This window comes from Bos indicus x Bos taurus, chromosome 26, assembly GCF_003369695.1.
Source record: "Bos indicus x Bos taurus breed Angus x Brahman F1 hybrid chromosome 26, Bos_hybrid_MaternalHap_v2.0, whole genome shotgun sequence".
Classification (NCBI taxonomy): domain Eukaryota; kingdom Metazoa; phylum Chordata; class Mammalia; order Artiodactyla; family Bovidae; genus Bos; species Bos indicus x Bos taurus.
The window spans coordinates 6,148,115-6,175,255 of record NC_040101.1 but is presented as its reverse complement, the minus strand read 5'-3'; the positions used below and the strand labels follow the sequence as shown (position 1 = coordinate 6,175,255).

At 45.8% G+C, this 27,141-nt stretch overlaps 1 protein-coding gene across 1 annotated transcript in view; it reads right to left on the bottom strand.

Annotated features, from left to right (window-relative positions):
* The window catches only part of ADAM12 (ADAM metallopeptidase domain 12), a 395,901-nt gene that overhangs the window by 334,966 nt on the left and 33,794 nt on the right, over nt 1-27,141 (bottom strand). Inside the window, exon 2 of the mRNA XM_027529319.1 lies at nt 8,447-8,583. Coding sequence (XP_027385120.1) covers nt 8,447-8,583 — 137 coding nt within the window. The remainder of the gene's footprint in view (nt 1-8,446; nt 8,584-27,141) is intronic.

The following is a 27,141-nucleotide window of genomic DNA, read 5'->3' as shown; positions in this document are numbered from 1 at the left end:
TCTCATCCTCTGTCGTCCCTTTCTCCTCCTGCCCTCAATCTTTTCCAGCATCAGGGTCTTTTCCAATGAGTAATTAAGTATTACAACTATCAAAAAATTTAAATATTCTCTATTAGAACTATCAAAAAAAAAGTTTGCCAATTTTTGGTTTGGCTCCATCCAAAGCAAAGGTTCCCAGTAACTGTATCCTTACCCTTCTCAGCTGTCCCCAAGGGCAGGGGCTGTAATCATGGACACTCCCCATGCCCCAGCCATCTTGAGTTGACTTGGCTGGGAAGGAGGGAGCTACTGACATCTCGTGGGTAAAGACCAGAGAAGCTGTTGAACATCCTTATGACACACAGCAACAGCCACTTTCCCCTACACATGCAACAGAGAACTAACACACAAGCAGTCCCAGTGGCAGTGGGGCTGAGGGTGAGGAGCCCTGCCCTAGTGTAAGCAGAAAGGCGAGCAGGAATGAAGGGAAAGGAGCACAGCTGAGTTCTACTGAGCACAACGAGGGAGCTGTCAGGCAGCGAGGTCACCATCATCACCTCCTTTACGAATGGCAGACAGACTCAACAAGGGCTAGCCACTGGTCCGACATTACACAGCAAGGCAGAGGCTCTTCAGGGGTCTGAAGCCGTCTCTGTACATTCCAAAGCTTTTGGTCTTTCCACCCCGCATGCTACCAAGTCTAAAAAAGCAGCTGCGTTCCCAAAGATAAAAGGGTGCCCGTTTGTACCCCTCTGACATGTCTCCCAGAAGGTGGGTGCAGTCTCGGCTGGGTAGGTCACGCGTGGCCAAAAACAGCAGCCTCCTTGTGTGCTGGACACAGCTTCTGGGGACTGTCAGGCAGGGGGTGGTGGGGCTGCAGGGAGGCCAGTGGGAGTTAAGAGATGGGGGTGGGACTTTCCTGAGAGTCCAGTGGTTAGGACTCGGCGCTCCCAAAGTGGTGAGGGCAGGGGTTCAATTCCTGGTTGGGGAACTAAGATCCCAAAGGGCATGGCCAGATTAAAAAGGAGAGAGAGAGAGAGAGAGGAACAAGGGTAGAGGAAGGTGGAGAATAAACCAGCCCAGGAGACCATAGTCTGGAAATAAAGTTCCAACTTTGGAGCCACTGAACATATATATATATATATATTTTACATTTCTGGCTACACTGGGTCTTCAGTGCTGTGCATGGGCCCTCTCTAGTTGTGGAGCACAGGCTTCTCACTGCAGTGGTTTCTCTCGTACTGGAGCACAGGCTCTAGGCGCACGGGCTCAGTGGCTGCGGTTCGTGGACTCTAGGGCCCTGGCTCTCTGGCTCAGTGCACAGACTTAGTTGCCCTACAGCAGGTGGGATCTTCCCAGGCCAGAGGTTGAACCTGTGTCCCCTGCATTGGTAGGTGGATTCTTTACCACTGAGCCACTAAGGAAGCCCTAGTACACATTTCTTTTGAGGAGTTTCACAGTAGGTATTTTACTAAATATTACATTCCTAAAGGGGCTTCCTTAGTGGCTCAGATGGTAAAGCGTCTGCCTGCAATGTGGGAGACCCAGGTTCGATCCCTGGGTTGGGAAGATCCCCTGGAGAAGGAAATGGCAACCCACTCCAGTACTCTTGCCTGGAAAATTCCATGGACAGAGGAGCCTGGTAGGGGTTGCAAAGAGTTGGACACAACTGAGCAACTTCACTTTCACATTCCTAAGAGGAAGCACTGTCAGCTGGCTTATAAGCTAAAGGAAGCTCCATGTTCCATAAGTCAGAAGGCTAACCATCGAGCTTATGCAGTCAAGCTTGGGCACAACAGGCCGGCCTCCAGCAACTCCTATAATGACCAGAATGCTCCCTTCAAGCAGAGGAAACTCATTCTCTACAAGGCTGGCCATGTGAACCCTGGAACACAATGGCACATGCAGGGTGTTGTTAAGATAAGTCATAAGCAGCCACAAAAGTGGGAAATGTCACATTCTTCCAAGTTATATAAGACCTCCAAATGAGTTAAAAGCGCCTGAACTTGCTAATGCAAACAGCCGATGCATCAGAAAAGCCCCTGATGCTAGGGAAGACTGAGGGCAGAAGGAGAGGGCATCAGAGGATAAGATGGCTGCATGGCATCATTGATGCAATGAACATAAACTTAGGCAAACTTGGGGACAGTGAGGGACAGGGAGGCCTGGTGTGCGCAGTCCATGGGGTCACAAAGCGTCAGACACGACTGGGCCACTGAACAACAACAAACTTGCTGAAAGAGGTCGGCAATGTCTGAAAAGTCCAGATTTTCCAGGAGTGGTCTGCAAACCCTCTGCAGAAGGGGAAAGGGGACCCAGGAACCTCTGGGCATTTGGATAAAATGCAAAAGTTGACTTCTGTCCCTTCTACCTTCTGTAGCAGGAGGCACCTCCACGCCAGTGAGCACCTGGCTCCCAGGCACAGAGGAAGGCTCAGAGCCCACCAACAAACATTCCCTATGCTCACCGGGCGCCACGCGCTGCACCGAGGGACAAGGAAGGGCGAAAGCTGAGGACGCCACCCTCAGAGAGGGCACAGGCTGGCATGAGAAGCAAAACTATAAACTAGTGACGACAATGCAGCACGAGCTGTGCCAAAGAGCTGAGTCCCAGGTCGCACAGAGTTAGGGTCTAAGCCAGTACGAAGGTGAAGTGGTCCCCTGACACCTTACGGTTTTCAGGCCTTTGTGCAAGTTCAGTGGGGCCATTTCTTCTCTCCTGAACGCTGCTGGGTTGACTTAATGCAGCATTAAGTTGACTTATTTTGGGGTCCCTGCTCTTTAAAGACATCCAACTGGAGAACCAGACCCGTTTTCAGACAGTAAGAGATTTGCCCTGTTTCAGGTGGAGGGAAGGGGGAAACGGCATACACTGCTCACCCCTCATGGCCCCTGCCCTGGTCCCTGGCTCCTCGGCAAATCAGAGGATGGATATGTGGTTTAAAGCGATGTGTCTGCAGCATCGGTCTCTACCACGTCCCCAGGCTCAGTGTTCATGGAGTGTCTGCACATCACAGAGATGACTGATGAGGACCAAAATCCAGGGGGAACACACGTGGCTGGGGAGGTCAGAAGGGGCTGCACAGAGAAGGTGCAAGCTAAGCTGGGGCCTCAGGAATGAGTAAGACACAGATGGCGGGGACACAGCAAATGCCAAGCATGGCGGGAAAGAGCATGGCACATTTAGGCCACGGGCTGCTGCAGACGAGCAGGATGGTGAGAGGTGGGAGGCGAGCCTCCGCAGTCAGGGTGGCCCATCATCCTGGGTACCAAGTGAGGGAACCTGAGGCAGATGTCGAGAGAAGCTTCTGAAGGAAGTCTCCGGTCTCATGGCTTGAGGGGGTGGGGGATGATAATCTTAGCTTCCACGGGCTACTAAAGTGGGGAACGTGGGTGAGAGGCTGTGTCCATATCAGGACATGAGAACGCATGAGGCAACTGGGGACTGCAGGCTGGAGCTGCCTAAAATCCACTGGAAGTCAGTGACCCAAGCACAGACATCAGAGCAGGCGGACTATTGGATTTTCAGTCCATGAACATTGGAGGATGATGGTGAGGGGATCAGACCCAGGTCACAGGTCGTGGGAGTGACTGCTGCTATCATTCACATCCCCACCACATGTGGGCTCCTATGACCTGTTTTTCTTTCTTTTGGTCTATCTTTATTTATTTGGGCTTCCCTGATAGCTCAGTTGGTAAATAATCCGCCTGCAATGCAGGAGACCCCAAGTTTGATTCCTGGGTTGGGAAGATCCCCTGGAGAAGGGATAGGTTACCCACTCCAGTATTCTTGGGCTTCCCTGGTGGCTCGGCTGGCAAAGAATCCGCCTGCAATGCGGGAGACCTGGGTTCGATCCCTGGGTTGGGAAGATCCCCTGGAGGAGGAAAAGGCTACCCACTCCAGTGTTCTGGCCTGGAGAATTCCATGGACTGTATAGTCCATGGGGTCGCAAAGAGTCGGACACAACTGAGCGACCTGCACTTTCACTGGCCCCTCCTGCCACAGGCGGACAGCGAGGCCACTGGAGGGAATGACAAGGCCAGCAGGAGCCCTTAGTAAGAAATGTGCCGAGGAAGAGACTCAGTGGAAACCGACAGTTGAGGGACAAAGCCAAGAAGAGGAATCATGAGCAAGAATTAAAAACACATGAGAGCGAACAAGAGCGAACAGGGTCGCAGGAGCCAGAGGAAATGAGCACTTCAGAGGAGAGGGAACGAGTGTCAAGATCAGATAAAGAGTGAGAAGCACGCACGGGCTGCATAGGCTGGGAGGCCACCTGTGACCTTGGCAAGAGCCGTCGTGATGAAGTGTTGGGAGTGGAAGCTGCTACCAAGGGATGCCGAGGGCCGGTGGGAGGGGTGCGACCACCCCTCCAAGAAGAGGTCTGATTGCCGCAGGGTGAAAGGGGATGGTTATTTGAGCAAAAAAAACAAAACAAAACAAAACAGGACTTGGTTTTCTCAGCCAGGAAAAAAAGCAAACGGAAGTCTATGCAGCAGACATTACCTCTGCTGTTTTAATTAGCTGCTATTTGATATTTCAGACTCTCAATATGCTACAGGAAGCTTTGGTTTCATGTTCTAATCCCCTTGCCTTTTTATTTTCCATTTCACGTACTATTTCCATCATTTCATTCTCATGCGAGAAAGCTAGAGATTGGAAATTTCCTGGAGTATTCAAAGGCTGAGCTCCATTGAGATCAATTCAGGAGCAACCCCATCTTGATATGTCTTCCCTGGACCCAGAGTTCATTTTTTTCAAGACGTGAAATTGGAGATTGGTCCCTAAAGATACTTTAAACTCTCAGTATCACCTTACATTGGGGTGGTAGTTTTTAGTTTCCAGCGTATTTTCACAGACATCATTTCATTTCATTCTTACCATGACCCTAAGAGGGAGGAAGAGCAGATAAGCTTATACTCATGTTACAGACCAAAACAGCAGCAAGCAAACAAACCAAATGCTGGATGCCTACAATGCACCCAAGGTCAGGTTCCCTTTCCTCTAGTCTTTCAACTACCTGAGCAGTGGTGGTGATGGCTTGACACTTGATTTGTAAAGGACATAATAATATCCCATTCAGCTATATGTTCATCACAGATGAGAAAGAGGCAGAAAGAAGGAAGGAGAGAGAGAATCTGAGTACTTCTTCCTGAATCAAGTTGAAGCAACTTGAAATCAGTTGAATCAAGTTCAGCCACTCCCCAGTGCTAGACACAGCAGTACTTTTCACAAATACTGCGATTCTAAACTGTGTGCTCAGCTATTTTTAAAAACTTTTTCATTCATTTATTTGTGCCTGGTCTCATGCAGAATCTTCAGCTGTGTCACACGAATTCTCAGTTGAAGCATGCAAACTCTTAGTTGCCATACACAGCATCTAGTTCCCTAACAAGGGATGGAACTTGGGCCTCCTGCATTGAGAAGGTGGAGTCTTAGCCACCGGACTACCAGGGAAGCCCCCCGTGTGCTCATTAGAGTCAACTGGGAGCACGTTACAGAAAGGAAGATGCCTGGTGCTGTTTTTAGCTCAGTCGTCTCCAACTCTCTGCGACCCCCTGGACTGTAACCCACCAGGCTCCTCTGTGCATGGGGATTCTCCAGGCAAGAACACTGGAGTGGGTTGCCATGCCCTCCTCCAGGGGATCTTCCTGACCCAGGGATTGAACCCAGGTGTCCCACATTGCAGGTGGATTCTTTACCATCTGACCCACCAGGGAAGCCAAAATGCTTGGGCCTTTCCTCAAATCAGTTAAGTCAAATTGTCAAAGGCTGGCTGAACAGAAAGAAGCAAGGGAGCAAGGAAAGAGATAGGGGAGCAGGAAAGCAAGGATGCAAATCTAAAAGCCTACATTCTAAGGTACAGCAGGCAGAGTTGCACAGCAAAATACATACGTGAAGTGAGTATGTTCTGCACACTTGAAGACACACTCTGTGAATGCAGTTTAAAGTAACAATGTGGATGGTTATCTGATAACAAGGAAAGACGCACACATATACACCATTTGGCAGCCTCCCTATCCCCACAACAGATACACACATCTACCCATGGAGAAGTATGGCATGCTCATACACAAACCCCTTTTCAGGCAGGGTCTTGATGGTTAACCACCAAACAAAGGTGCATGTGGTCATTACAGAGCCGCAGCACTGACTCCACGAGCCATACATTGAAGCGAATTTCATGGCATTGTGACAAGATGCTGTCCCCCAAATCACCTAGGTCCCTATTCCCTTAAACAAATAAAACCTGGAGCTACTTTAGGCAGTAGGTATGTGCCTACTTTCCTGGGTCAGGAAGACGCCTTGGAGAAGGAAATAGCAATCCACTCCAGTATTCTTGCCTGGGAAATCGCACAGCAGAGGAGCCTGTAGGGCTACAGTCCATGGGGTCAAAAAGAGTCAGACGTGACGGCAACTGAACAACAGCACGTGCCTACTACCCACACGATTCTTGTCCTGGAGGAGTTGGGATAGTGAGGCAACAACCGTGGTTTCTCCTAGTGTTCTACAAAGATGGTGCTGGTGGCCCCCAGCCCAGGTTGTGAGCTTGGCCAAGGGGCAGGGTGCCAATGCCCCCTCCAGCATGCCTCCTGAGGTCTACCAGGTGGCTGGCTGGCAGGAAGGATGAAGCTGGAGGTCAGAAACTAGAGCCAGTCTGCACTGGTCCATTCCAGAGGCATGCTGAGAACCCTCATCAGCTCGTTGCTCTGATACCCTCCAAGGAAGGTTGCCAGATAAAACACAGGACACCAGTTAAATTTGTACTTTGATAAACAACAACACCCCAAATCTTGCATGGGACAGACTTATGCCGAAAAAACACCTACTGCTTGCCTAAGTCCAAGTTTAATGGGGCATCCCTGGTGGCTCAGATGGTAAAGCACCTGCTTACAATGCGGAAGACCCAGGTTTAATCCCTGGGTCAAGACGATCCTCTGGAGAAGGCAATGGCAACCCACTCCAGTACTCTTGCCTGGAAAATCCCACGGGCGGAAGAACGTGGTAGGCTACAGTCCATGGGGTCGCAGAGTCGGACATGACTGAGTGACTTCACTTTTTCACTTTCTGCACTTTCAGTTGCTAAATCTGGCAACTGTACCACCAGGGAGAGCTCTCATATAAGCTTTCACCACCCAAATAACTTTAGATGGGTTCATATTCTTATATTATTAATTAGTGCCTATCAACGTTTTAAATATATAATTTACAAAATAGTACACTTCTCTTTTTCTGAACCTATCAGGTCATTTCTAATTTTGCAAATTAGTAGCATGATGAGATTTTCTTTAAAATCCTAGGTTTTTCTCCCAGGAAACATCATCGGAGACACTGTGATTGGCTTGCACTTTGTATATTCAGTCTGCAACCATCCCCATGAACTAGAAATACTGAAAAAGTTCAGATCTGGCCTTTGGATCCTTTAACTCAACCTTTCTGAATGTTCACTTTCAGCTGAAAGTCTCTTTAGAAAATGAAATAATGACGTGAATCAGGGGTCCCCAGCCTCTAAGAACTAGTGCCTGATGATCTGAAGTAGAGCTGAGATAATAATGATAGAAATAAAGCACACAGTAAACGCACTCGAATCACCTCAAAACCATCCCTGTTTCCCCACCCCCCTCCAAATTGCCTTCCATGAAATTGGGCCCTGGTGCCAAAAAGGTTGGGGATAATAAATCATAAATCATATTATCATTACAGACATAAAGGTGGCCCACTGCAGCACTTCCAGAACACCACAGAGGATTTTCAGCCTCAACTGCTCTTTTTTAAAAAAAATCTGTTTTCTATTATAAAAAATAATCTAAAAATAGTTCCACATAACACAAGGACAAAGCCATCTGTATAATCTCTCCAAAGAGCTCATATTTCTATAGATTTTATCACTTTCCAACTATTCCAACAAGTTCTGAAATTTAAGAAAGTCATGTAGATTTGTCAGACAAAACTCATCAAAATATTAAATTTAACCATTAATATTTTTATTATTTTATAGTATTCTTTTACATCACAGAAGACTCAATTCAAACATGTATTGAAGAAAATTCAGCATCAAAGTGCATTAAAACTCATTACAAACTTAAAAAAAAGTTGCATGAAAATGTTTCTACCAATAATTGATTGATAAAACCAAAATGTTGATAAAAAGATGTGAATATAGAAAAATATCCAGCACTCAAGTAAAATGAGCTGGAACTTGCATATCTGGAAATGTTATCCTTGGTGTGTGTTTGAAAAAAATAACTTTCCACATATGCAGAGCTGAGACGCTCATCAGAACCGTCACATCAAAATCAGTTTGTATTTCATCTTCTTAATAATGAAGATTTCACTTTGTAAGGAAGGATAAAGTTGGAATTAAAGTCATTAAAGACAAAACTTGAATAAAAGGATATGAATGCAGTCCTGTGAATTTTAAACTCTAATCACTGAAAAGTCAAGAAGGATAAAGTAAAAAACTGACCTCTGAGTCTGCAGTCTTCATTGGGTTCCATGGATCTCCATTCAAAAGAGAGACACTGACCACTTCATAGGCTCCTGCCCCATCCCTCGTCCCGGCCTGCTGCATGGAAGGCACAAACTGGCTTCCCAAGTTCACCCCTGTAACACAAAGAAAAACCCTATGCTTATTCCAGTTTGGAAGAGTTTGGCATCAGAAGCATGACACCAACGACTCAATGAAAATACTTGCAAGTTGAATAAAGCCAGGCAAATACCATCAACTATTATATCATAGTTGAGTGTTAAAACTGATTAATCCACTGTCAATTGAACCAAAAATTTTTGTAACTTAAAGCAAATTAGAGCTAATTTTTTTTTCCCCTTCAAGCCCTGTGGCACATGCTGGGTGATTACCATCTTCAAAGTATATAATTCTATCCTTTGACAAGCAACAAAAATCCACGAGCAGTGAATTTTTAAATGATGAATTAATCCTTTGCTTAAGATCAGCTCTATTAAAAGTCTCAAGGCTTTAGCTGTATTAAGACTAACTCCATTTACTTAAGTCCCAGTGAATCAGTTACATACAAAGCCAACTCTGCACTCTGTACTTATGGGGGCTAATTTTATGGGCTTCAGGGAATGATTCTATAGACAAAATTAATTTGTCAGTTTCGACTGACTAGACTGGTTCATGTAAAAAAAAAACTCAAGTCATTCAGTCAACTATTATGTGATCTTGTTTCCTGGGGTCCTGTCGAACCAGTTAATATACTGACACAGGTTCAATGCAGCCCCATTTCCATAAACAATCCTAATGGAAAGTATAACATTTTTCTCTTCTGGAGAGTATATCACTTTCTTAACAAATACAGTAATTTCTCCAGGCCAGCTCCCCTATGAGGTCACACTCCTGCTATTCGGTACAACCACAGTCTGCCCCTCAAGGTAAAGGATGGGAGTTGATTCCCTCACATGTTATTCCCATTTCTTCAACCAGGACTCATAATTTTCAGACCTGAGTCATAATAGCACAGTTTCAAGTTACTAAAGAGTTCGCATTTATTGGGCACAAATGGTATTGAAATTTTAATCCTAGACATTTTACAGTTCTCCAAATACCTTTCAGTCCACACCATTTTATCATTCTCAGTGTGGAAGTCTGCAGTTATATTCAGGTTACAAAAGGATTACTATTGTACTTGAGTACTAACTGTCTGACACAGCCTCCCTGAAAAATTCTCAAGCTGGTCACAAAGCATTTAAAACTCCCAATCGTTGAGTGCCAAGGGACCAGGGATGAACTGAACGTTGGGACTCTGGCCAGTGGCCGAGGGGGTGAGCTGGGCCCCTCGGCCACGTGGGGCAGGGAGAGGGAGAGAGGGGGCCAAGGGTGCAAGGAGACACAGGCTTGTGGTCTCAGGGCTGGGATGAGCCCGTGTCCAGGAGATGAGGGCTCCAGCTGTGCAGGCGGAGGGGCCGGCTCCAGGCGGTGACATCTGTGGACATCCGGTGGAGGGCGGGCTATGACGAAGGAGTGGTTATCAGCAAGAAGCTCATCAGAAGTCTTTCCTGGCTGAAGAGGGGGCAGTCCACAATGGCTCAGAGATCTTGAATAAACAAGCTTCATCCACTGGCTTGATTTCATGTGGGAGATGGTGATGGACAGGGAGGCCTGGCGTGCTGCGATTCATGTTCATGGGGTCGCAGAGTCGGGCACGACTGAGCGACTGAACTGAACTGAACGGAATGTGCTCCAAGAGGGCTGAGTCACTCCAAGCAGGGGCTTTGGAGTAAGACATCCCCAACATCAGTAGCATCCTGACCACGTATTAGCTGTTGGTCCTGGCCCAGCTGTTGACCCACTTACTAGTTCATTCATTCACTCATTCATTCACCACCTATCTATTAACTGCCTGCCTTGTGACGGGCCTTCGAGATCTGATGTCTTCCACTTAAATAGCCCGCTGTTTCTGCTTCAACCCTCATGTTACCTGGAGCGAGCCCCCTCTGCCTACACTTCTGGGACCCTCATCTCTTAAATACAGCCCTCTCCACCCCAGAACACTTGGTTCTCTCCATCTTGTGCATCTATGAGAGAGTCACAGATCAAGCTGCTCTCATGACCTATATTTTTACACTGGGTGAGAGACAACTGAACAAATATGATTGCACAGAGTAACCAGGACCCTGAAACAACAGGGTTGGGAGGACACCCTATGATGTCCTTGTAACTCTTCTATAAATCTAGAATGATTTCAAAATAAAAATGTAATGAGAAAAACAAGCCCGTGGTAGTTGGTAGGGAAGGCTACGTCTGATGGACAGGGACAAGAGACTGTATTGTTGGGATGGGAAGCATGGAGGATGAGGAACTTCCAGCCCTACCCAGAGCCGCGGGAGGAACACATCAGCAGTGGGTCCTCAAGTGTTATCTTTTCCATAAGATGAAGCAGAGGGCAGGGAGGCGCAAGGTGCGTAATACACATGAAGCATTTCATCAAGATCCTTCTCGAAGCTTTGCCAAGCCCCAGGTCTCATGCTCAAGACCCTCAGTGGGATTCCCATGTTAGAAGTTCCTGAAACAAAGTGAGTTCTGATCCAGTTACACAGTTTCTGCAGAGCGGACTAAGAGTGCAGCCAACTGAACACACCTTGAAAGAGTGCTGGTGTGCTGTCTGAAGTGGATAAGAAGGATTTGAAATTCCCGCAATTACAGAGTGAAAACGGCAGATGCGCCTGAACTTGCCCCTCAACCAGTGAAAACCATGCCACGTGCCAAAGAGTTACCCTGGCCAACATTTTAATCCTCTGGAAAGTCAAGTTAAACTGTTAAGAGAGTGACTGCAAGCATTTTAAAATTTCCTCTACATAAACAAACCAGGTTGATTATAAGCTACTCCTGGAAGTTCTGTCAGTTAAGTTTCCAACACAAGTGAATTGTTAAATTAAGTACTTAATCGCAAATTCAAATGCCCCAAGGCTGGATAAATCTAAACCTGGAATCCTGTACCACTCACCACCCAGCCGCAGAAAGGAAGACGGGATGGTTTCCATGGGTATTCCAGCTGTGATGCTCAGAGGCCCGGAAGGTTATCACCCAGGCCTCAGAGACTTAGAGAAAAACTCTTTGAATATAATAGGACTCACTGAGAAGCTGCCTGTCTTAAAACAGGGGTCCAACCTCCGGGCCATAGACTGTAGTGATATCAGAATAGAAAGAAAGTGCGTATTGGGGCTTCTCTGATGGCTCAGCAGGTAAAGAATCCATCTGACAATGCAGGAGATGCAGGTTCGATCCCTGGGTGGAGAAGATCTCCTGGAGAAGGAAATGGCAACCCACTCCAGTATTCTTGCCTGGAGAATTCCACGGACAGAGGAGCCTGGTGGGCTACAGTCCATGGAGTCGCAAAGAGCTGGACATAACGGAGCGACTAAGCACACAGCAAAGTGCACAATAATGTGCTTGAGTCATCCTGAAACCTCCGCCACACCCTAGGCCTCGGAAACTGTCTTCCATAAAATTAGGCCCTGGTGCCAAAAGGGCTGGGGACTGCTTCTTAGGAGAAAGGAGAAGTGCCATGAAATCCAGGTCTCCTTCGCTTGCCTCTGCCTGTGGGGCCCTAGGAGAAGCGGTATGCCCACATCCTTCATTTTGCTGGGAGAAGGGAGGCCTTCGTGGGGTTTCCTCGTCAATAATCAAACTGAAGCTGCACAAACCAAATATAAAGAACATATTAGTCCCCTGGACCGTTTTCCTCCCAGGCACTTAGGAGCAGAGAGGGACAGTTATTTACTCTCCTGAAGGCAAAATGTTCCGACCACTGAACACTTCCCTTTTCACCTACATATACCAACATCTTATTCCAAAAGAAGTCCTTTGGGACTGATTTTCTTCCCCTCTAAGAGGCTTTATTTCTAAATATTCCAAAGAGAACTGAGAGGCAGACTGTGCCAGTACTTGCAGAATGTTGTGCAACCTTTTAAAGAAATTGAATAACAACATTATTTGCTGAGGACAGTATTTACTATCTATATACATGGATAATGAAGCCATCTCTCAACTTTTTAATTGGTTGCACAACATCCCCCCAGCAGTATGTGCAGTCAGAGGATGGTTTCTTATGAGCTTTGCTTAAGTATGTATACACTGGTATTTCTTTTAGATGATGCAAATAAAATTTTTATTTGTGCTGCATGGATAGACAGAATAAATTATACACAGCTGTGAGATATCAGAATGTATTTTATGGAGTGATCTTGTTGACAAACCATAAAAGTAGCTGCACATTCAAGCCCTAGAAACCCAGGGGAAAAAAAAAAAAAATGACCTTAGAAAACATACAGCTTGCGTACACTTTGTTTTTGCCAATATTTGGGCATCAACAAAACTCAGTTTACTAAATAAAAAAATGTGACTAGCTTATCTTGGGGAGGAACTCCCAGCTTTCTTTCTGCTGAGTAACCAGATACATAGACAGTCCTTTTGATAAAATGGCCATTTTGCTTCAGTCTCACAACATGTGTGTGTGTTAGTTGCTTAGTCATGTCCGACTCTTTGCAACCCCATAGACTGTAGCCCACCAGGCCCCTCCGTCCATGGAATTCTCCAGGCAAGAACACTGGAGTGGGTTGCCACTTCCTTCTCCAAAAGGAACTACAGAAAGAAAGAAAGTGAAGTCGCTCAGTCGTGTCCGACTCTTCGCAACCCCATGACTATTAGCCTAGCAGGCTCCTCCATCCATGGAATTTTCCAGGCAAGAGTACTGGAGTGGGTTGCCATTTCCTTCTCCATCAGTCTCACAGTAGGAAGAAGCATATGAGATATTTAGGTTTCTAACACAATTATCTTCTGTGACAATCAGCACTGCTTTCCCATGAGACATGCATGTGCCTACTATGCTTGTCTGAGTTTGTCATTTTCAGACTTGATTACGGCTGGTGAAGAGGGAAGTTATAGACCTAGTTCCTTAAGCAAGAATGTTTGCAGCGATGGCTTTTAAGGTCTTGGAAAAGCCAGCAATAAAGACATCCCCTACAGTACCTTCAGATCCCCTCCATGTGAGTCACCCAGAGCCTGGCTGCCCATGGAAGTCTTGCCTCTTTCCTGCTCCATCTGGCCAAGCCTCCCTGGCTTGGCTTACTAAGAGTCATCCAGACCACCCTGCTGTCCACCTAAGGGTTTCAGCTTCTTTACAGAAGAGATTGACAAAGTTTTGAGATACTGAACAATAAACATCTTGAAGACACAAGACCTGGCCCTGGTCTTGACTCCTCTTTGATTTACTGCCCTCGATCAAAGCCTGCATCTAAGGTACTGCTGCTGCTAAGTCACTTCAGTCGTGTCTGACTCTTTGCGACCCCATGGACTGTAGCCTACAAGGGTCCTCTGTCCATGGAATTTTCCAGGCAAGAGTACTGGAGTGGGTTGCCATTTAGCGCCACCTGGGAAGGCTCAATTCTCATAGGGTTAAGGAAGCTCAACTAAGTCAGAACAGTCAAAGGGCTTCTGAAAAGCTTAACACATAAAATCAGTCTAGGATGTCCAAATCCAAGTTTACAGACTTATAGGCAGGGTTTCTCCAACCAAACAGGCTAACAGTATGAAGATGACAGCTTCATGCTTGTCATTAGAATATACAGGGGTTAAGGTGCTTGGGAGGTATCCATTCAAGTTTTCCAGTGAGCCAGTGGGAAAACAACTCTGATGAGACTACTAGCCAAGATGAAACTTAAAACACTAACCTAGAGTTCTGGCTTTAAAGCAAAATCACTATCAATGCCAACACGAACCTAGGAGAAGAGGATTAATCTGAGGTACATAAAAGAGAATTAAGATAAACAGTCCTTAGAAAATCCAGGTGGGGGTAAAAACTGAGACAACCATTACGAACTGCAAAAGAATCTGAGGACAAGGCCCTGGAAACTCACGAAGCATTTTTTGTAATCCCAGAGAGCTAAAGAAAATCTTATTGGTTTGATTGAGCAGTGTCTTGGTCCAGGGGAATATGGTGGCAATGTTCCCATAAAGGACAAATATATCTCCCTTGGTTCAGATTCCTATCTATAGTCTTAATCAAATAACAACATCACTCTCTCATCTCGTCTGCAAGCTCTGAGGGTGATAATTAGGGGTGTGATTAGTTTTAAATAGTATAGCTCAAGGATGTTCAAAAGAACCATGGCAAAAGTTAGTCTTAAAAAGAGTAGTTTTACAGTGGAAAAGCACTATGTCAGCAAGATTATCAAGGTCAACGTCAGCAGCCGTAGTCATAATGTTGGCATGTACTCTTCATCAGATATGATGAAAATGACACTTGACCTCTGATCGATCTAATCCTGAGACAAATGCCAATTCAGGTCATCCTATATTATATTTGGCCAGCACACCTCAAAACTGTCATGGTCATCAAAAACAAGGACAGTCTGAGAAACTGTCACCGCTAAAAGGAGGCGAAGGAGACATAATGACTCAATGTGTTGAGGACTCCTGCCTGGGATTGACGAACAGAAAAGGAACGTTAGGTAAAAAGTAAGGAGATTGGAATAAAGTATGAACTGGAGTTAAAGACATTATGTCAATATTGGTTCATTAATTTTAACAATTGTACAGTTCTCAGGTGAGATAGTAAGAGGGGGAACTAGTTATGGGGTATAGGAGTATGCGTACCAAGTCGATTCAGTTGTGTCTGACTCTTTGCAACCCTATGAACTAAAGCCCACCAGGCTCCTCTGTCCACGGGATTTCCCAGGCCAGGATACTGGAGGGGGTTGCCATTTCCTTCTCCAGGGCATCTTCCCGACCCAGGGATCGAATCTGTGTCTCCTGCAGCTCTTGCACTGCAGGTGGTTTCTTTACCACTGAGCCACCACAGAAGCCTATGGGGTATAGGGGAACTCTCTATACTCTCTTCCCCATCTTCTTGTAAATATAAAGCGGTCCTTTCAAATAAAGTCTATTAATCATCATTTGAGGACTTAGTCTGCATCTTGCAAGAAGACCACACGTCATTCTAGAGCAGTTCAGTATCAAAGGGCTCAGAGATGGATGGCTGTTATCACCAGTGGCTCCAAATTCCAGCAAACTGGAGTCTCTGCCTTCATCTCTCTTCTAACATTGCTATTTGTTCAGATGGAGGAAAGATGCAGTAACTGCAGTCATGTGAAAGGCATAAAGCAGTTAACCAACAAGGTTTCCTAGAGTATGAAAAGGCTGCTGCTGCTGCTAGGTCGCTTCAGTCGTGTCCGACTCTGTGCAACCCCATGGACTGCAGCCCACCAGGCTCCCCCGTCCCTGGGATTCTCCAAGCAAGAACACTGGAGTGGGTTGCCATTTCCTTCTCCAATGCATGAAAGTGGAAAGTGAAAGTGAAGTCGCTCAGTCATGTTCGACTCTTAGCGACCCCATGGACTGCAGCCTACCAGGCTCCTCCATCCATGGGATTTTCCAGGCAACAGTACTGGAGTGGGGGTGCCATCGCCTTCTCTGTATAAAAAGGCAGAGCATGCAAAAGCAGTCAATCCTCAGGCAGTGGAAAAGCCCTTCGAAATACACCCAGAGAACTCTTCAGAACACAGAAACAAGTTGCTGTAAAAACGTCACCTTTTTTTCTGGTTACTGGCGACAAGACTCTGAAATAGTACAGAAGTGAAAAGTTGGTTTAAGAAGGTTACACCAAGTGACAGTCACATAAATACTTGGACGAAAGGATGTTGAAACAGAACCAGATTCGCTCAGAGCCTAAGGTTGTAGCTATCCACACTGGAAGGCTAAATTATCAAGACACAGCCTGATGGAATGGAAGCAGCTGCAGTATTTTGAGTCAGAAGAGTCAGTATTTTCTGCACCCCCCAGAGGCTACATGTACGCTCTGGGGCTAGTCTCTCGCCCTCCCGGATACACAAATCCTTTAGGTGTCCAGGAAGACTATGGACCATTGACCACTGCCGAAGGCTGGTGAGAGGGTCAGCAGACACCACGGGCGCAAAGTGTGGGTGGGTGTCATTTAGCTTAGTTTTTTGCTTTTGCTTCGTTTTAATCAATCTTTGCAAAGAAATACACTAAAATGCTCTTCTAGGTTTTTTGCTCTGAGTGTTAGGGCTGTGAGTTCAGTGTGTTTCTTCTTCATGTTTGTACGTATCTCTGATTTTTCTATAAACAGACATATTACTTCTAGGATGGACAAAAAATTTTAAAAATCAATCATTTGAACTCATGATGACAAACCAACTGATGTATGATGTTTTACTTTCTTACCAGCTTTCCTGGCATTGCAGGTTCACTGCCTTGGGCATGCTAGAGGACACAGGCCGTTTGGAAATAAAAGCCATCAAGTACTACGAAACAATTACAATTTTGAAAAGACGTTTTATACGTCATTTCAAAATTCAAAGAGAGCTAGTTATTGCTTCCCATAAATGTTTCAAATGGATTCATACCCCAAGCACAAGTTGTCTCTACTACACATAAAAATAACTTTTCATGCCTAAAGTGTCTCCTATCTGCAAAACCATTTACAACATCAACTTCTATTTTAGACTCCTTTGCTGGTCATTGTAAACTAGTGCAAGTCCTATTTTATAAATGGTGAGACTGAACTAAGCGTTTATACTGGTTATTTCTAATGTTTCCCAACAATAAATGGCAGAATTAATAACAAAACCCAAGCCCTCTGAATTTCATATGCATTCATTCACTTTGTCCTTCATCATAGGAACAAAGAGATGCTGCAGGAATTTATTTGTAATACTTTGGATGGTGGAGGATGGGGGTCAGAATTTTCAAACAATGATGTAAAGGGAAATGGAATCAATTATTAAAATCCTAGCACAGGAGCAGCTTTTGGAAGTGGAGAACAAAAAGACAGGAACAGAAACAGATTTGTTCCCTTCACTACTGTAAAAGCATGAGATGGAATTAAACAACAATGACCCAGCAGCCATTTAGTATCTACACTAAAGACCATGGACTTTCACGGCGCTAACATCCATCAGCGCCATTGTATCATTGTCATCACGGACCACCTTCTGCTGAAAGTCACTCAGTCATGTTCAACTCTTTGCAACCCCATGGACTGTGGCCCGCCAGGCTCCTCTGTCCATGGGATTCTCCAGGCAAGACTACTAGAGTAGGCTGCCATTCCCTACTCTAGAGGATCTTCCTAATCCAGGAATCGAATTCAGGTCTCCTGCACTGCAGGCAGATTCCTTACCATCTGAGCCACCAGGGGAGCCCCTTTCTACTGAAACACACCCTCAACTTGGCAGCACTCAGTGGCTCTGGTTTTCTTCTCCTTCTCCAGCCAGATCTTGCCTTCTCCACTCATATTCCTTTCTCCCGCCTCCCTTGGGGGACTTGAACATCCCCCAAGTCTCAGCTCTTGAACATCTTCCCACCCTACTCTCACTGTTCCTGAGAGAACTCATTAATTTTTAAATTGATGTTGCTCAAATCAGTATTTTTCCATCTGGCCAGTTCACCCAAGTGCAGTTTGTAATACAGTATCTACTGAACACTAATTTCAATGCTTTGTCACCATCATCATCTCAAACTCAGCATGTTTAAAAACCAAAGGCTTCATTCCGTCCCCCAGTCAGAAAGCAAAACACTGTCCATCGTACATGTCTTGCCAGAGTCCCCACCATTCACCACTGCCTGCGTCACAGGGCTTGGAAACATCTTTTTTTTAATCACTCACATTCAACAACTCCAGCTGGGTATCTTATGCTTTGTTTTTGTTCTATTTTCTCAAAACTCTCCTACTTTCTAGCTGAATCCTTCTTGGTAGACTCATCACCTGAAGCTCCCTCTACTCCAATCTCAAAGGACAGGACACATTTGATAAGAGCAAAAGTCTATGGCAGGGTTTTCCATCAAAAGAACGTGAATGCAAAGGCCTTAATGCAGGGAGAGCTTAGTGTGTTCTAGAGCAGAAAGGGTCAGTATGGCTAAAATGAAGTATGAAACGGTGTGGACAGAGGTGTGAGCTCAAGTATAGAGGGTAGGCAAGGCCTGGATCACGCCGGGCCTTCGAAGGTAGCATGTGGGTTTCATTTGGAGTGCAGTAGAAAGGCATCATAGGATTTTACGTAGAGTAAATCTGATTCATTTTGGAAAAATTCTCTGCTGGAGAATGGAGTGTGTGAAGAGTGGAGAAGAACGTATACATGAGAACTATTCATAGGACAAAATGCGATGCTGAGCATAGATCCCACAATTAATAAACATTTCTAGATGACAACAGTGAACACTAATTAAACAAGTTGTTGTTGTTCAGTTGGTAAGTCATGTCTCTGTTGCGACCCCACAGACTATAGCCCACCAGGCTCCTCTGTCCATGGGATTTCCCAGGCAAGAATACTAGAGTGGGTTGCCATTTCCTTCTCCAGGGGATCTTCCCGACCTAGGGATCAAACCTGCATCTCCTGCATTGGCAGGAGGATTCTTTACCACTGAGACACCAGGGAAGCCCCGATTAAGCAAGTGTTGTGCACCAAACCCCATTCTAAGTTTCACCTTTTTAAACCTCATAATGACCCTTGGATGTGTATCGTCATTTAGTAGATGAAAAAGCTGAGGCACAGAGAAGTTAAGAAATTTGCCTGTGGTCCAAAAAACTATGAAGCCACCCAGACAGCCAAGTACTAGGATCTAGGCTCCAGCCACACCATGTGATAAACAAACACCACTCTGTCCAGGAAACACTGGGAACAAAATTCAGATTCCTTCCTGAGTCCTACAAGTTCTGGAACCCCAACCCCTGAGAGTTCCATCTTGCCAGCTCTGTTGTGACCACACTGACCACCCCTCTGACCCATCATATGTCCAGCTATGTCTGACTTCGTGTCCTTGGTTTTTGCTTTTCCTTCTGCTGAGAACACCCTACTCTCAAACCTCTGCTGGCCCTCAAATCTCATTACTTACGTCTCAGCTCAAATGTAAAAACCTCAGAGGGGCTGCCCAACTTCAGAACCTTCCTTCTACCCCACGTTTCTCTCCAGCCCATCATCCTATTCTGTTCCTTTAATGGTATTTATAAGCATCCAAACTCGTTTTATCATTTTGCTTCCACTACCCCACTCCCAAATCTAAAATGGCAAGTGGTAGGGGCCATATTTGAGTGGCTCAATCGGTAAAGAATCTGCCTGCAAGGTGGGAGACTTGGGTTAGATCCCTGGGTGGGGAAGATCCCCTGGAAGAGGGCATGGCAACCCACTCCAGTATTCTTGCCTGGAGAATCCCCATGGACAGAGGAGCCTGATGGGCTACCATCTGTGGGATCGCAAAGAGTCAGACACAGTTGAGCAACTAACACATATGGGCCTTATTTATCAAATTCAATGTTCTATCTTCATATGCAGACAAGTATTTGGTTAATGAATTATGACCAAACGAATAACAAGTTCTCACGACCTTGGGATCATAATGACAGCAGGGTTGGGTCCTGGGGCGTGGTTCTCATCACAGAGGCTCTGAAGGGTGACTGATTTTTAGCTCGCCCAGCATTGTCTGGCTCCTTGCAGGTTTATGCACAGATCCAAACCCAAGTGAGCCTTCTTTATAAGTCAGAATTTCAACTTACTTTTAATGAAAAGGAACTGGCAAGTCAGCCAGAATCCTCATCTAAAGCATTGGGTTCATTATCTCCCCAGCAGGAAACCTTCCTTGAAAAGCCAAATTAAGATCAGAACAGAGAACTAAAGGACGGGAATAGAAATCATCATCACAGAAGCCTAATATTTCCTTGTCTACTCAAGAGTGCGTACCTGCCATGCTAACCAAGAGAGCACTGAATCCCAGCGAGCGCAGCTGCCCACTGAGGGTCTTGAGCACAGGCTGATTATTTGAACTTGAGTGCATTTTCTACAGACTCACTGAGTTCTCAAAGGCGGGCTCACCAACACTTGTGAAATTATAACGTGCTTGACTCTCATACCATCCTTTAGAAACACTTCATTTTCTTTATGAAAACCATGCTCTAAGTTGTCACTCAGGGAAGAGTTTCTAGACCTAAATCTCATGTGCATTTATGAGAAAATATATTCTAAATTCCAAAATGTGATACTGGGGACCACATCCCCTGTCTCCTGCTTCACTTCTCCACCTGCTGGGAATTCAACTGTGCAGATTCTGCAACTCGAGCCAGAATGGCAGGCCGGGGGCAGGGGGGGTAGTGGTGGACAGGGGAGGGAGGAGCAGGGCAAGACAGGGAGGCCTGGGCTGGAAGGAGGGTAAGGACGGGGTTGATGAGTTAGAGAACACCTGTCTAAGTCCTAAGGACCAAGGGGCAAGTGTGGCTGTCTGAAGGCAGGTGCTGATTTCTATGACTTTAACTTTCTAGTTGTTGACTCTGTCCATTGAATTTGGGAGGCCCCTAATTTAAATAGTCATACAGGACACCCCAAATGATTATGTCATAGGATTGAAGTCTTGCGTTCTGGAAAGTTTCAGTTCTATGTGATTTGACAAATACTGGCTAGGCTTCTAGAATGAAGCAGAATAGCATTTAATAATTTTGATTAGAAATACTTTTGTTCTCAGTTCTCAAAACTGAACAATGTGCTTATCTGTCTTTAAGTCCATGCTTCATCTCACACAGGTAAAGCTAAAGAAGTAAAGAAAACTGTTCAGTTTAGGAACCTTTCGACAATTTCCTCTCAACAATACCCAGCTTTATTGTGACATAATCTCACAGGCGAGAGAGATTGCCCGTCCTTGGCCATCAAGTTTCCTATGAGGGCAGGTGTCCTGGCAGGCTGAGCATCATGGCGTGTGAAGTCACTTCCGTTGTGTCCGACTCTGCGACCTTGTGGACTGTAGCCTGCCAGGCTCCTCTGTCCACGGGATTCTCCAGGAAAAAATACTGGAGTGGGTTGCCATTTCCTTCAACCCAGGGACCGAACGTCTCCTGCATTGGCAGATGGGTTCTTTACCACTAGCGCCCCCTGGGAAGCGAGCGTCATTGCCCTCATTTAAAATTCACACTAATGATGCATTCATTATTCTAAACAGGCTTTCTGTTCTCTGTGAAATTAGCACTGATTGCCACCCGAGTGTGAGAGGGCTGCTGACAACACTGGGAACTGTCTTTCCCTGTTGCTATTTCTGGCCACCCAGTGTGGCCAGTTGAGTCAACAAGAGGAGACACGGCTTGCCATGGCCACCCTGAACTGATGGAGGCAGGTGAAGAGTGGAGAGGGGACAGAGTTGCCTCCTGCCTTTCTGGATCTGAACTAGGACTGTTCCCCATCCATTCAGCAATGACCAGGCCGTGGCAGGATGACAACTCAGTAGACAAATATTATTAAGAAAAAGCCCTATAAAAATATGTGCCTATTGGTAAAGAAAAAAACATATATTTCTTTGTCATTACATTGTGCATTTATTTGTCACTGAGGTTGAAATTTTTCATATTTTTTCAGTTATTTTCTTTTCTTACTTTGAGGATTATTTGCTCATATCTATTGCTCTTGATGAAAGTGAAAGAGGAGAGAGAAAAAGTTGACTTACAGCTCAACATTCAGAAAACTAAGATCATGGCATCTGGTCCCATCACCTCATGGCAAATAGATGAGAAAACAGTGGAAACAGTGTCAGACTTTATTTTTGGGGGCTCCAAAATCACTGCAGATGGTGATTGCAGCCATGAAATTAAAAGATGCTTACTCCTTGGAAGGAAAGTTATGACCAACCTAGACAGCATATTCAAAAGCAAAGACATTACTTTGCCAACAAAGGTCCGTCTAGTCAAGGCTATGGTTTTTCCAGTGGTCATGTATGGATGTGAGAGTTGGACTGTGAAGAAGGCTGAGCGCCGAAGAATTGATACTTCTGAACTGTGGTGTTGGAGAAGACTCTTGAGAGTCCCTTGGACTGCAAGGAGATCCAACCAGTCCATCCTAAAAGAGATCAGTCCTGGGTGTTCATTGGAAGGACTGATGCTAAAGCTGAAACTCTAATACTTTGGCCACCTCATGAGAAGAGTTGACTCATTGGAAAAGACCCTGATGCTCGGAGGGATTGGGGGCAGGAGGAGAAGGGGACAACAGAGGATGAGATGGCTGGATGGCATCACTGACTTGATAGATGTGAGTCTGAGTGAACTTCAGGAGTTGGTGATGGACAGGGAGGCCTGGCGTGCTGTGATTCATGGGGTCGCAAAGAGTCAGACATGACTGAGCGACTAAACTGAACTGAACTGATTGTCATTTTTTAAAAAAAATTCTTTTCCATGGTTTATTAGAGGATATTGAATATAGTTCCCTGGGCTATACAGTAGGACTGGTGTTTATCCATTCTATGGGACTGGTCATTTTTAATGGATCTAATTTTTTCTAATTTATGTATGTGCAACTGTGAATTAAGAATATTGAACAGGTTTATTTCTAAAACAAAGAAACAACTGCTGATTCAACCAGACTCCTCCCCTAAGAGTAGAGGCTGACCATCACACACCCACTGGAGATTTGTCTTCTACTCTTCAGAGGGGCGCGTTGGTAGGTCATGTTGGGTAACAACCAACAGCATTTCAATGTTCCGTGTGAATTAAGGACCATTCAAGCTTTGCCTTTCAACAAAGGTGGGGCCTCTCTAATGCATACAATGGAGGACATAGGACTTCACCCCTAGACTAGCTGAGAAAATTCAAGGAGATGGCTTGTGGAAAGACCCAGTACATTGCAGCACTCAATTAGAAGCAGCTATCACAGAAGGAAGGAAGGAAGGAAAGCAAGCTTTTCCGAGTGCCAATTTCCTTGCAACTTTCATGATGTGTGTTCCTTCCTGAAATTAAACTTGACTCTGCCCTCAAGGATCACTAAATCTAGTGAAGGAAAGGATAATATCTTTAAGAGCAACCAGAGCTAAATTAGGAAACAAGATGGGGCTGAGATGGTCCAGGAAGCCTCCATGAAAGGGGTGCCAATTATACCAGGCTTTGAAGAGTTGGATGTGGGTGCTCACATGTGGGGGAAGGGATGTGAGGAAGAGAGAGAGAAAAAAAGCCTTCCTAGACTTGTACCCCATGTCCACCTACACGACACAGAAATGAGAGAAAATATAAGGAGAGAAAATATGAGGAAATGGATGTATATGACACCCAGGTAGCAAAGAACCCACCTACAATGCAGGAGACATGAGATGCGGGTTCGATTCCTGGGTCAGGAAAATCCCCTGGAGAAGGAAACGGCAACCCACTCCGGTATTCCTGCCTGGGAAATCCCATGGACAGAGAAGCCTGGAGGGCTACGGTCCGTGGGGACGCAAAGAGTCAGACACGACTGAAGCAACTTAGCACACACACATGAGGAGGAAAAAGGTGCTGGCCCAGGTTCTATCAGAAGCGCAATAGAGGCGATCTATTACTGCTCTGTTTTCAGACTTTGTTCAAATAGAACATTTGTTTTTATTATATGGAGGGGCTGGACTGAGAGCTCCTCCATCTTCATCCCAGAAAACCTTCATCACTGAGGAATTTTCTTTGAGAGTCACTGTTTATGGCAGTGGGTAATAAATTGGGATCTACGCAGCGTTGCCAGATGTAGAAAACAAAAATCCGACCTCTAGCTCTATCTGAATTTCAGACAAATAGCAAATGATTATTTTTTAGTATAAGTATGTCCCATGCAATGGTGGGGACATACTTATACTGAAAAACTACTTGATGTTTATCTGAGACTCGAGATGGATTTAAGAGACCTCTATTTCATTTGGCTGTGCTAGATTCAGGCTTCGTGAATAGCTTACCAGCCTAAGAGCCAAAATTTTTCAACCAATTATTAGTAACACATTCTGGATTCGAAATTTGAAGTTAACATGTGAATATCTGGAATGGAATTATTCTCCATCCATTCAAGGTGTCTGACAATATTTTCTGTGGCACAGAATGAGACCAAATTACCTAGTGACATATTTTAAAGGAGGAAAGAAGATTTTAAGCTCACTGGAGAACACACCTCTTAGGTAACTGGATCCTCTTAATCTCCTGGCTTGTCTAACCCAACTGCTAGAAGACAAAGTCTATACACAAGAAAGAGTTTCATTCAAGAGTCCACATGACTCTATCCATCACCGAAGCACATGTTTGGCACGGACTGAAAGCCAAAAGCAGTCTAACAAATATTTCAAAACTGAATTTATATCTTTCTAACACATGGTTTATATACGGTTGTAATACCTCGAGAGCTTTGCAGTTCTCAAATAATATCCTGGCTAACGTACAAATGATGTCTGCCGCAGACCACAATATCAGAATTATTTGCTTTTTAAATATGTTAAAGAAAGCTAAGTTTAGGAAGGGGACCACTGCCCAGAGATGCCTGTTTTAACATGCAATTGTTAGAAAAGACTGAGCCCAAATCGGCCCACTAGAAGCCAAGTATTTGCATAATTCCTAAGGCAAAGAGGATACCGCTCTCAAAAGCTCCAACTTTAGAGTGAAATGATCAAGGGAGGCAACTTGCATTTTAATAAATTCTGAATCTTTATTCATCTAGGAAAATCACCTGAACATGAAGTCTGTAACAACACATATACTAAGACATTTGTTTCTGTTATTCAAAACTAGAAAAAGCAAGCATCATGCCTCTTTTATATGCAAGCATGCTCAGGTCTACTGGCCTCTTCTTTTAAGTGATTTCCCCCATAAGACAAATTTCCAAATGAAACCCCCAAAGTACTGAAAAATAGATATTTAGCTTTCAGTATCGAAAAGCCTCAGATTCGTAAACTTTTTTCTTTATCTTTTTCATTCCACCCCTTCCCCCCACCATTGGAGACACAGCTCCAGGCTCTTACAGAACAGACATATTTACCGCTGCCTGGCCTATGAAATTCTTGTAAATATTTCAATACTTCCCTGTTCCCAAGCAGAAAATGGAAACACTGTAACAACCCAGAGAAAGCAGGGTCCACAGGCTGGCATGGCACTGTAATTCCGCGAACTTTTCCAGTGTGTCCCAAAGATTACTTTTCATGAGAAGGGCTGGGGCGGGGAGCAAAGAGATTGTCACATCGATTTTCTGGGGAAATGATACAATTTATAGTTTGTAATTTGACAGTATCAGCATAAATCACAGCCATATGGAGAGAAACTCGCTCCTCCTGAAATTACACATACAGATACACACACACACACACAGTCAGTAGGCAGAATCCTGTAGCATAAACTGAGAAAAGGACCGGGAGGGTTAGGAGGCATATAGGCCTGGCACCATGACAGCATCCTTCACTGTCACCAGCATTCAAGGACGCGCCCGCCCAGAGCTGGACTCTGCTCACCTCTCAGAAGATGCTCTATAAAGACTTGTGTGTATGAGCACATGTGGTTCACATATGACAGTCCTGTGCCAGCCACTTCCCACTTCACAGTTCACAACGTGTTTTCCCTACACGCTATCTCACTCAACTCCAAACCGCTGCAGGAGGTTGTAAGGGCCCCATCTGACCCAGGGGAGTGGACGTGGGGAAGGGGTGGGTGGGCGTGACCTTGGAGAAGCCACACGCCTTATCAGAGCCAGGGCTTCACCTTGCCATGGTCACCTGAGACCCAGACTCACTGTGGTCCGGGGTGTCGGCCGATCCCCAAAGCCCTCCCCCTTTCACCTTCCAGGCCTTCATGTTGGTGCTGGCCTTCCCCAGCACGAACATGTGATGGCAACACCACACCGCCACCTCCTCCCCCGTGGGTCCCAATCAGCTGCTTAAGTTAGAGGAAACAGGGCTTGGTGATGGCCAGGCTATCAAGAGACACAAGGATGAGGTGAAGAGGCACCCGAGACTGTGGCCCTGGGGCCCTAGGTGCCAAGCTCCCCTCTCCTGGCGCGAAGCTGGCACGCAGCAACCAAGGTCCGCTGACTTCTCACTTCTGACCCTTGACTTTCCCTTCCAACTTCAGATTTCCTGGGGCCACCTGGGCCTCCCAGACGTGGTCGGATGTGACTGGTTCTCCAACAGCGCGGCACTCTGCTGGCCCCGCCCAAATAGGCGGGGTCTCCAGTTGGACGGACAGGTCAGTTCTCCGCCTCAACGGACATCACCTTGCCTGCTTGAAGTCCGGCAACTCCTACTTGGTGGTGGTGATCTACTTGCCAAGTCGTGTCAGACTCTTTTGCGACCCCATGGACTACAGGCTGCCAGGCTCCTCTGTCCATGGCATTTCCCAGGCAAGAACACTGGAATGGGTTGCCATTTCCTTCTCCAGGGGATCTTCCAGACCCAGCAGTCGAACCTGCGACTCCTGCATTTCAGATGGTCTCCTGCATTGCAGGCGGATTCTTCACCGCTGAGCCACCAGCAAACAGGCCCAAATGATTCTGCAAGGAGCAACTCCATCCTGCCCTGGGCCCTCTGAGTGCTGGGTCTCATTTTCCCGACATGAGCCTGTGCAAGGGAAGGTGTTCATCACTTGGCTGCCTGGGAGCTGGCCTCTTGAGAGAGTGCAGGTGTCTTGCTCTCCTCTGTGACCACAGCACCTCAGTCCTTACCAAATGCTAAACAAATGTGCTGAACAAATGCACTAGAAACAGAGAGGAGCTCCAGACGGTGTCAGCTGATGTGCATGAACACACTGCCTGGTTGATGGTCCAGGTCCAGGGTCCAGGAAGAAAGTGCCAAGCTCCCCACTGATGAGACAAAGCCTCCATCTGTGCACGGTGTGCCCAGCCAGGCTCCAGTTGGCTTCAGGTGTTGTCTACACGTTCCCTGATCCCAGCCTGTAG